Source organism: Meriones unguiculatus, chromosome 14, assembly GCF_030254825.1.
Source record: "Meriones unguiculatus strain TT.TT164.6M chromosome 14, Bangor_MerUng_6.1, whole genome shotgun sequence".
Classification (NCBI taxonomy): Eukaryota; Metazoa; Chordata; class Mammalia; order Rodentia; family Muridae; genus Meriones; species Meriones unguiculatus.
Genome location: NC_083361.1, coordinates 20,535,694 through 20,546,895, shown reverse-complemented (window position 1 = coordinate 20,546,895; position 11,202 = coordinate 20,535,694). Strand labels below are relative to the sequence as shown.

The 11,202-nt window shown below is 41.9% G+C and overlaps 1 protein-coding gene across 3 annotated transcripts in view; it reads left to right on the top strand.

Moving 5' to 3' along the window:
- Nucleotides 1-5,471: 5,471 nt before the first annotated feature.
- The window catches only part of Acsm3 (acyl-CoA synthetase medium chain family member 3), a 23,755-nt gene continuing 18,024 nt past the window's right edge, over nt 5,472-11,202 (top strand). For 2 of the 3 annotated variants that reach the window (XM_021635679.2, XM_060366933.1), the window contains exons 1-3: nt 5,472-5,618; nt 9,642-9,718; nt 10,629-10,902. In XM_021635679.2, the coding sequence (XP_021491354.1) occupies nt 10,702-10,902 (201 nt within the window). In that variant the 5' untranslated portion in view covers nt 5,472-5,618; nt 9,642-9,718; nt 10,629-10,701. Of the gene's footprint in view, nt 5,619-6,795; nt 6,981-9,641; nt 9,719-10,628; nt 10,903-11,202 lie in introns of all 3 variants that reach the window. The other variant, XM_060366934.1, reaches the window with a different exon arrangement.

Below are 11,202 nucleotides of genomic sequence, written 5' to 3'. Positions count from 1 at the left end.
ATATTTTTAAAATCATGATTCTGCAGGCCAATAAGAAACCCTGACTCAATATAAGATGGGTGACACTTGAGAAATAACACCTGAGGCTGTGCTCTGACCTGCACACCCACCCACTTGCACTAGCATGCATGACCACCCACGCATATGTACCTGTACAACAAGAAGATATAATTTTGAAACAATTATCATCATAATTTCTTTATGGTAAGTTATATAAGATGTAGGATAATATAAAATATATGAGGATTAGTTATTAGCCCAGCAATTAAATCTCACTGCTCTACTATACCTCATTATATATATATGTTTTATTTGTAATGTGCATAAGCAAGCCCAAAAATTCTACCAGGGAACTCCTATATCTGATAAACACCTTCAGTAATATGGTTGGATACAAGATGAACTTTAAAAAAAAAATGGTAGTTTTCCTTTATACAAGTGACACATGCACTAAGAAAAAAAAATCAGGGAAACAACACCCTTTCCAATCGCCAGAAACAATATAAAATAACTTGGGGTAACCCAAACCAAGCAAGTGAAAGACTTTTTCATATATGAAAAAAACCTCAATATCTTTGAAGAAAGAAGTTGAAGAAGACATCAGAAGGTGGAAAGATATCCCATGCTCATAGATCAGTAGGATTAACATGGTAACAATGTCCGTCCTAGCAAAAGAAATCTACAGATTCAATACAATAGCCATCAATATTCCAGGGCAATTCTTCACAGATCTTGAAAGCACAATCTTCAGCTTCATATGGAAATGCAAAACAAGCAAACAAACAAAAACCAAACAGGATAGTTAAAATAATTCTGAATAATAAAAGAACTGAACTTCTGGAAGTATCACCATGCCCAATTTCAAGTTGGGCTCCAGAGCTATATTAATAAAAACTACTGAAACAAAAACAGATGCATTGATCAATAAAATATAATTGAAGACCCCAACCTAAATCTACATACTTATGGACATCTGATTTTTTTTTTTATAAAGAAGCCAGAAATACACCATGGGGGGGGGGAGAAAGCATCTTCAACAAATGGTACTGGTCTAACTGGATGTCTGCATGTAGAAGAATGCAAAAAGATCCATATCTATCAAACTGCACAAAATTCAAGTCCAAGTGGAATAAGACCTCAACATAAAATCAGATACACTGAAGCTGATAGAAGAGAAAGTGGGAAATAGCCTTGAGCACATTGGCATAGGAGACAACTTTCTAAACAGAACATTGATAGCCCAGGCACTAAGACCAATAATTAATAAATGGGACCTAGTGAAACTGAAAAGTGTTTGCAAGACAAAGGATACTCTCAATATGGCAAAATGGCAGCCCACAAAATGGGAAAAGATTTTTGCCAACTACACATCTAATAAAGGTATAATATCCAAAATATATAAAGAATTTTAAAAAACTGGGTATTAAGAAAATAAGACAATTAAAAACTGGAGTACACATATAGACAGAGAATTCTTTTTTTAATATAATTTTTAGTTTTATATTACAGTTTTTTTTTTACTTTGTATCCCAGCTGTAACCCCCCTCCCTCACTCCCTCCCAATCCCACCCTCCTTCCCTCATCTCCTCCCTGCCTCTCTCTAAGTCCACTGATAGGAGAGGTCCTCCTCCCCTTCCATCTGACCCTAGTTTATCAGGTCTCATCAGGACTGGCTGCAAAGTCCTCCTCTGCGACCTAGCAAGGCTGCTTCTCCCTGGGGGAGGCGGTCAAAGAGCCCACCTCTGAGTTCATGTCAGAGACAGTCAACAGAGACTTCTTAATGGAAGAAACTTACATTGATGAGAGACACTTAAAGAAATGTTCAACATCCTTACCCATCGGGGAAATGCAAATCAAAACTACTTTGAGATTTGTCCTAGTTATGATTCTATTGCTGTGAAGATACATCATAACCATGACAACTCATGTAAAGGACAATCTTTAATTGCAGCTGGCTTACAGTTTCAAAGGTTTAGTCCATTATTGTCATGGTGGGAAGCATAGCAGCATGCAGGCAGACGTGATGCTGAAGAATGAGCTGAGAGTTGTACATCTTGATCTGTAGGCAGCAGGAGACTGTGTGCCACCCTGGGCATAGCTTGAGGACAAAGCCCTCACCCACAGTAACACACTTCCTCCAGCAAGGCCACACCCACTCCACCAAAGCTGCATCTCCTAATGGGCCACTCCCTATGGATGGGCCAAGCATTCAAACAGATGAGTCTACAGGGGCCATTTCTATTCAAACCACTACAAGATTCCATCTTTGCTACATCTGTCAGAATGGCTAAGATAAAAAACACAACTGACAGTTCACGTTGAAAAAAATGTGGAGCAAGGGGAGTACTCCTCCATTGCTAGTGGGAGTGCAAACTGGTAGAGCCAACTGTGGAAGTCAATATGACAGTTTCTCAGAAAACTTGTAATCTATCTACCTCAAGACCCAGCTATATCGCTCTTAGGCATATACCCAAAAGATGCTCCCTCCTACCACAAGGATACTTGCTCAGCTATGGTCATAGCAGCTTTATTCATAATAGCCAGAAAATGGAAACAACCTAGATGTCTTCCAACCATAGAATAAAGAAAATGTGGCACATTTACACAAGGGAGTATTACTCAATTGTTAGAAAAAAGAAATGGCATCATGATATTTGCAGGCAAATGGATGGAACAACAACAATCAAAAAAACCCGAGTGAGGGAACCCAGACTCAGAAAGACAAACATGATACATATTCACTTATAAGTGGATATTAGCTGTTAAGTAGATCCAAAGAGGCTACGTAACAAGGAGGGCTCTAACAGAGATGCATACATTTTTCTGGGAAAGAGAAATAGATCAGATTTTTTGGGTGGGCTGGGGGCAAATGGGGATAGGAATAGGAGCAATCAGGTGGTGGGGTGGAAGGAGAGTACTGGGAGAGATGACTAGAGTGGAGGGTATTGGGGAGCTATGCAGTGCTGTAGAAGCTCCCCGAGAGAACTCTTAGTAATGGGAGCTATGGAGCCTAAACCAGCAGTCCCCTGTTCCAGACAGGGCTTCCAGTCGTGGGGCTGGAATACCAACCCAGCCACAAAACCTTCAGTCTACAATCTATTCTGCCTGCAGGAAGTGCTGGGGCACCGAAGGCATTGCCTCAGTGGCCAAGCAATGACTGAGGTCTCATTTGAGGCCCAGGCCACAGAAGAGGGCCTATGCCTGACACGGCCTGGGCTAACAGGAGGCTGGATAGCCCAGGGAGCGGAGATGGCGGGGGGTGGGGGGAGGGAATCAATAAAAGTACTCCTAATGATATTCTGCTATACTCATAAACTGGTGCCTAGCCCAATCATCACCAGAGAAGTTTCTGCCGGCAGCTGATGGGAACAGATACAGAGACCCACAGGCAAACAGTAGGCGGAGAGAACACCCAAACTGGAGATCTCCATCATGCCCCTCTCCTTGGAGCTGGGAACCTGAAGACGCAGGGTAGGAAGAATTGTAGGAGCTAGAGGGGTGGAGGATACCAGAACACGGCACAATGCATCGATTAAGCAGGGCTGCATGGAGGCTCAGAGACCGAAGTGGCCATCATGTACCATGCTAGGTCTTCTGCGCGTTATGGTTGTTAGTTTGGTGTTTGTGTGGGACGTTCTTCATCTACTGGATTACCTTGCAGCCTTGATATGTTTACTTGTGCCTACTCTTACTGCGTCTTGTTATGCTGTGTTCTGTTGATATCACTGGAAAGCTTGCTCTTCTCCAAAGGGAGAAAGAAAGAGCACTGAATCTGGGGGAGAGGTGAGGTGTGAGGGTGGGGCCTGGGACAAATGGGGCTAGGAGAAACTGTGGTTGGGATGTATTGAAAAATAAATAAATAAATAAATAAATAAATAAATAAATAAATAAGAAAAAAAACAAAACACTTTGAAACCAACATAGGAAAAGAGACAAAGCTGAGTAATGAAGATATTGTGGTAGAAAATAAAACTATTTTGATAAATAAAAAACAAATGGAAAAAAGAAAAACAAACTCCTTAGGTTTCACTTCTACAAACTGTCCATAACAAAGCATACAGCTTGCACTGGAACTCACAACAGAAACCTCAGCACATCCTGCTTTAGGAAGGCAGTGAGGATTTCCACTTCACTGTTCTGGCGGATGCTGGCCACTGAAATAAGGCAAGAGAGCAAAACAAGACAAAAGGGCTTAAAGACCTAAAAGGATGAAATAAAACTCACAGTTTGCACATAGTGTGACTATTTACATGGTAAATTCCCCAAAATCAATGTTTAAAAAGAGACTAATTTTTTAAAAGGGGACCAATAAATTCTTCCTTTTGTTTTTGTTTTTTGAGACAGGGTCTATCTATGTAAGCCATTGCTATCTTTGAACTATGTAGATCAGGCTGGCCCTAAACTCACCATGATTCACCTGCCTCTGCATCCTACGTGCTGGGATTAAAAGTATGTGCCACCATGCAAACATATTAATTTCTGTCTTTAGCTAAATTTGAGTTGGATTTTTATCCATAGAATTGAATGAACCATTTATTCACATATCACATTAGACATTTATTGGATGGCTAACATTTGCTAGCAGCTGATATATACAATAATGATCTCTCAGCAAATAAAACAAAGCTCTTATTTTTAAAGCCAGTGATAAGATATGCAAAAAGTTTAAAAACAAGTTAAAAGTGGGGGAAAAAATGAAGCATTCTAGGTTAGAAAAAGTGGTGAATAAAGTATCTTGGATAGGCTATCTCACTAAGTGAGGATTTGGCCATGGGGCTGAGGGAATAGTTACAGGCAGTGGGCGAGCGAGGTGTTCAAGGCTGGAGCGTGCCTGTGTCTTGGGCAAGCAGCAGGACTGCTGTGGCTGCAGCTCAGAGAGGCAGGGAGAGCAGGGAGCTGTGGCTTAGAGAAGACCCGTAGCTTCTTGTAGTCCTCTGAGGGACTGGCAAGCTGAAACACGCTGACAGATTCACGGGGAGAAGTGACCTGACAATGGCGAGTCTTACTTCTTCCCCGTTCCTGAGAGCTGTCAGAAACCCCACACAAACCTCAAGTTCTTTGTTTATTCAAACATTTCAAAAAATCTGACTTTTTCAGTTGTTCCCTCCTCCTTCTAAGAACATCTCCCATTCAGAACTAACCCTAACATTTCATCTTCTTTTTTTTTTTTTTTTTAACGCAGGGTCTCATGTAGCTTAGGCTGACCTCAAACTCACAGTGTAGCTGAGAATGACCCTGAACTCCTGATCTTCCTGCCTCTATCTCTGAAGGGCTGGGGCTGCTTGTGTGAGCCTCCCATTGGCACTGCCTTTCAACAACTCTCTGGACACTTTCCCTCCTGTGCACACCTATCTTTCCCAGCCTACGAAAAGCTTACTGTGTATACAAATCATTACCTGTTGAGAAGGTCAGGAGGGACAGGCCAGGGTTATGTAAACATTCGTGCTCCTCCCTTCAAAGTGTCCACCAATAAAGGGAAGGCACTCTGGGTCAGATCGGCTCTCTGTCACACTCCTTCCACTTTGATCTACTACCAACCCTAAGGCAGAGGTGAGAAATTGACTCTCCGGTGAAGCAGGTCTGCTCTCACTCCAGCTGTGTGGGAAGCTGTATCTTCAGTGAGTATCCCCTTTCTTTTCCTGTATGAGACTTCCTGCTACGGTGCAGGCAAACAAACCCAGCAACTCCAGAAGGTGCTCCGTGAAACCCTGGATGGGAAAGGTGTTTCTCTCAGAACCTTGCAGCTGCCATGTGAACACTGCTGGGAAGCCGGTGAGGAGGGAGCACCCTAGAAGGCTGTAGGCAGAGCAGCAGAGTGTTCAGGTTTTTTGGTGAGGTTTGAGTTTTCAATACTGGGTACATGCGCTTATATAATGAAATGTTTTGAAAAGAATTTAAGAGAGTAGGGCCAAATGTTTCTCTGTTCTCTTCTGCTTGGCTGCACCCTGCTCAATGACAAATGGAAGTCCATCTCCTACATATCCCAAAGTATGCCAATTACCTCTAGGAAGCTGTATTTGGAAAGCACAAAGATGGAAATCTATGACAATAGGTAACCTCTAGGATAAGGAACATTCTAAAACAGTGTTTTGGGGTGGGGGGGGTAGAGGTTAAGGCGGGTCCCTGTTGAGGATGAGAACGAGGGAGTTGTACTTTGGTTTGAGGCTGGGTATCTGCCAAACTGCCTTATCACTTGCGCTAAGTAGGGGGAAGGGTGTTCTGAAGATGTGGGGAGATGGATGATCCCTCTGCCCTGCCATGTTTATGGACCCAAAGCTTATATTTCAGATGAGACTTTAAATACTTCAAAAGCATTATATGGCCTGGTGTGTGGTGCCTTTCTTAAAATTTTTCTTAGCAACATTTCACTGGTTTGGCGTTAAATCTGGGTTTACCACGCAAAAGTGATCTTTTTTTTCATCTGCAAGTGATTTTTCAAACCTGTAAAGTGAACTTTGTAAGATAAGAATGTTGAAAAGACAGGAACTGACTAAGCCTTGTTGGAAAGAAATAAATATTATGACCTCGATAAAGGGGTGTTGATATTCCTTTTTTATTTAAAAAGAATGGTTAAGTTCATTTTAAGTTCCAGCTGACTGATCAATTTTCTGGTCTGTTATGTGGCTTTTTAAAATGTTCACGCGAGAGAAGTGCTTTTTGAAAATATATCCATTGACAATTTCATACATACGTAATGTATTTCAATCATAATCACCTTTTATTACTCTCACCCATCTCCCTTCTGTTCCTGCCAAGCCTCTCCTTCTCCCCAGTAAGCCCCCCTCCTATTTTCAGGTCTATTTTGTATAGTGAATTTAATGAGGGTTCTTGCCTGAGCATGGGTGGGTGGCTGTTTCCTGGAACACGAGCAACCAACTGGTGTCTACACCAATGTGTGAGAAAGATTCTGAATGCAGGAAAGTTTATATGGTGATGGGGAGAAATCACACTGAACTCCGATTCTGCTTGGTATCAGCAAGGTGAGTACACAGAATTTATCCCCAGTGTAAATATTTGCAGTTGCTTAATAGTCTGTAAACTCAGGGTCGGGGCTGGCCTTGTCACATGCACAGAGGTATTCTCAGCATTAGATACAGGCCAGTTTTAGGATGAGCAGGACACACCATTCAGTTGAGGATGAGTGTGTTTGAGAGTGTTTCCCTGAAATGTGGAATAATAAACCAATGCCAAATGCTTAGTACAGTGCAGCTCCTTGCCAGATCTCAGCAAAAATGGAGCATCCCTGGAGAGACTTTCCAAAATAGCCTCTCTTTTTCCTCCCCACTACTCTATTTTCCTCTTCATGTAATAACACATTTATTTTTTACTTTATTTACATGTGCCAGTCTATGACAGTAGTGAGGACTTGTCTCTGTTCCTCCAATATGTTGTCTGTATCTGCAACATTTCAAACTTCAGTCAGTATTTACTGAGTAAATGAATAAACCACACTAACCTCCAAAAAATGTGTCTGAACCAGATCAAATTATTGCCCTTCTTTCAACAGGACCAGGAAATGTTTATTATACTTCTTAACTATTTTAAAATAACATTTGTATTGGAAGAATTAGGGTTTTCCTTTTGAAGAAATGATTTCAAATTTTCAGTTAAATTGTAAAATAATATGGACTAGTTTAGTGAAATAATGGGGCAGCTGTTTTGGTACAATGCAATGCAGCTTTTTTTGTTTTGTTTTTAAAGACAGAATAAAGAGCTCTATGTACTGATATGCAAAGGTCTCTAAAGCCACATTACTGAAAATGGATTAAGTGGGTGAGATAGTGAGAAGCCTAGCTACCTGCTGTGTACAGACGGTGGGGAAATGAGTTTGCAGTCACCTTGGAGATATGAGGAAGAACAGTGACTCCTGAGAGGCAGGACTGGGACAAAATACAGAACCTTCAAGTCAGGAAGGGGACATTTTTTCAATATGCATCTTTTACAGTTTTTAAACCATATGAAGCCATTGAAAGGAAAAGTAAAGGCCAAGAAGCTTTTGCTTCCAAAAACTTAGTGCTGACCATCTCCATTAGTTGCAACTTTCAGTCTTCAGCACTGGGGGCAGGGAGTCAGAGTTGAAAGAAACTTGACCCTAATCCTTTTAAGATGAAGCCCAGCCAAACTGGCAGGAAGTTGCTTGTCAGCAGAGCCCAGCAGCTCTCTTTCCACTCTTTCCGTCTGAAGTCAAGCACAATGCCATTTGAGGCCCTGAGGACTTAGGCCCGAAGAAACAGCCTCAGTGACTCCTGTTCTAAAGAGCAGGCTGCTTGTTCGGCCTTCAATGCTGTCATTGCTTTATCTCCATAATTGTTAGGTCAGAGAAAGTTCTGTGCATCCCTTTCCCGACCCTGAACCTGGAGAGATGTCTTATCTTGGGAAATTTCCTCCTCCATTTTCCTGAATTTTAAGGTTTACATGAGTTCAGTTGTGAGCTGTTAACGGTGAACAGCAGGAAGGCATTACACCAGCTCTGATCAGCGTGGTACGGAGCCACGTGTGCCCATCAAGCACAACTGCTGTAACCAATAAGCTTATTTTTATTCTGTTTTACTTACTTTTATTGGTCCTTTGAGAGTTTCAGATAGCGTGTTCTAATTATTTTTACTGCCACGAGCCACTCCTCCAAGATCTACAAGGAAAAAGTGATTTTTTTTTTTTTTTTTTTTTTTTTTTTTTGCACACAGCAGGGCAGGTGCACCTATGAACTCATAGTGATTTTAACCACATGCACAAGACCTGCACAAGCTCAAAAATCCCAGCGTGGGGAAGGGAAGTGGAAGCAGAGTTCTAAACCTTAGCTGAGGAGTTAGCGGTCACGGACTGATTTTAAACTTGCACTTACATTGACATAAACTGCCTCATGAGACCCTGCAGGTAGTCATATAACTCTGGTTAAGGCAGCAGAGGCACCTCCCGGGTCTATTAGAACTCTGCAGTTAAAAGTTCCCCCTTCTGAAAAAGCCGTTTATTCAGTCAACAAAAGCCTTCCTATATATGAATATTTTATATTAAATATATATGAGACAGGGTCTCACTATATGAACCAAGCTGACTTTGAACTCACAGAAATCTGCTTGCCTCTGCCTCCTGAGTTCTGGGGTTAAAGGCTAACACTGTTTTTTAACTGGTTTTAATTTCAATTGGATCAGAGAACTGGATCAAAAATGTATTTTCTCTAAGTCAACTGTGGTTATAACTCCCAGGAAAAGAAACATGAGTATGAGGGTCAAGGCACCGGTCCTCACAGGATTTACAAACTTGTACTATCAACCAACTGTAGCCCATGAGCTACAGTTTTAACAACTTTGTGAACAGTGCTTTCTACATTTTTAAATAGTCGGGGAGGAAAGTGAAACAATACTTCATAGCACATGAAAACTGCATCAAGTTCAGGGTTCAGTAGTCATCAATAAGGGGTTTGGAAGAATTTGACTACGTTTATTTATTTCTATTATTACCAGCATTTATGGCAGAGTCAAATATTACAACGCATAGATATGATACCAACTCACGGCTCTGCTGGAATCCCGTTGGCCCAAAGTAAAACCATCCAAATAAGAATCCAAAGACCCAAGTTAAGACCCTAAGAGAACAGGGTACAGCCTGCTTCTTCCTTTGTTTGATGTGTATTTTCTTTGCAGGTGAAGACAAGGAAGCCCAAGCTGGACGATCTCAGAGGGCTCAAGATCACGGATTTGCCAGGTTCTCACACAAAGAGGTGAGGCATCAGGGGACCTGGGTTTCAAACGCATCCAATGCATCCATGTGAAGTCCAGCCCTCCAGTGCATGTAAGATAAAGCTTAGCTGATATCTGGTATTCTTTGTCCTGTCATTACAGAAATGATTTCCACAGAGCCAGGCTGCCCTACCACACAGCTAGAATCGCAGTTAAAAGTATGGCTTAATGATTATGAGAGTAGTTATGTTTTACTGTAGGAAAACTGTGGGAAGCATAGGAGGAGAAACTTGGTCACAGTCCCTGGAATACTAAAACTTTTAATAGCCTCAGCCAAGTAAACGACATTGTGATCAAATGACTTCCCACAGAAACAAGGAGGAGTGGGTGGCTGGGAAGGATCTCCCCCACAGAAGCCCTGTTATTATGTCTCCAAGTGTGGACTTGATGGTCGTGTGGGCTCCTGTTGGGAGCATGGGAACTGGAGCCTAAACCAGACAGACTTTAACCACTGACAGTGCTTTCAGGCCTGCCAGGTACTGGGCTACTCTCGGTGCTCTCATGTGTAGATAGTCTGTGGTGCTTTGATGTGACTTTTGATATGACATTGGATCAGAAGCCTCTGTATAGCCATGAGAAGTAGGAAACAATCATACAGGGTGGTTAGGAGAACGGGCTGGGCCCAGATCTTTCTGGATCTGACTCTAGCCAATGGCTCTTATTTTCTCTGTCTGTACACAGAGCTAGTAACAGTACTTACTTTGCAGGGTTTCTCTAGGGATTTAATGACAAAGAATACACAAAGCATCAAAGCACAGCATTTGGCACATAGGGAAGTGCCAGAAAGTGACACTGAGAGGGTGGTGAATAATTACGATCAAGCTTAGCTACTTTAGGGTCTTACTACTTTGCAAACAAAACCAATACATGCCATTTTTGCTTGTCTTTTAGCTGGATTAGTCTGCAAGAAAATTCCAAGTGCTAAAACATCCAACAACACCAATGCTAGTTGGCTCTTGTCACCATGGCGATGATACTTCGTGCTAAGTATTTTCAGCGCCTAGCAATTCCTGGTCCTACGAGAGTCCTGTATAAAGATTACACAACAGCGATCCCTCAGAACTTTTCCAACTATGAGTCCATGAAACGGGACTTCAAAATAGAGATTCCAGAGTATTTCAATTTTGCAAAAGACATCCTGGACCAATGGAGCAGTATGGAGAAGGTATGGAGCAAATGCTACTCAGACTATAGTATCTCAACTGCAAGTTGTCAGAGCTCCCAGGGTTAGTTTGCAATGGCTAGAGAGAGCTCTGCTTGCCGTGAAGGGGTAGAAGACAGTAGAAGTCAGTAGTTGCCAGTGACATAGGAAGATAGAGGGGTACTGCTGATGTTCCATAATGTGCAGAAGAGCCCCAGAACATGGACTTATCTGGCCCACAATGCCAATGGTTCCATCATGGCTGCTTGAGAAACCCTGGATTATATTAATGTATCCTTTTCCGTTTTGTTTTGTTCTTCCACT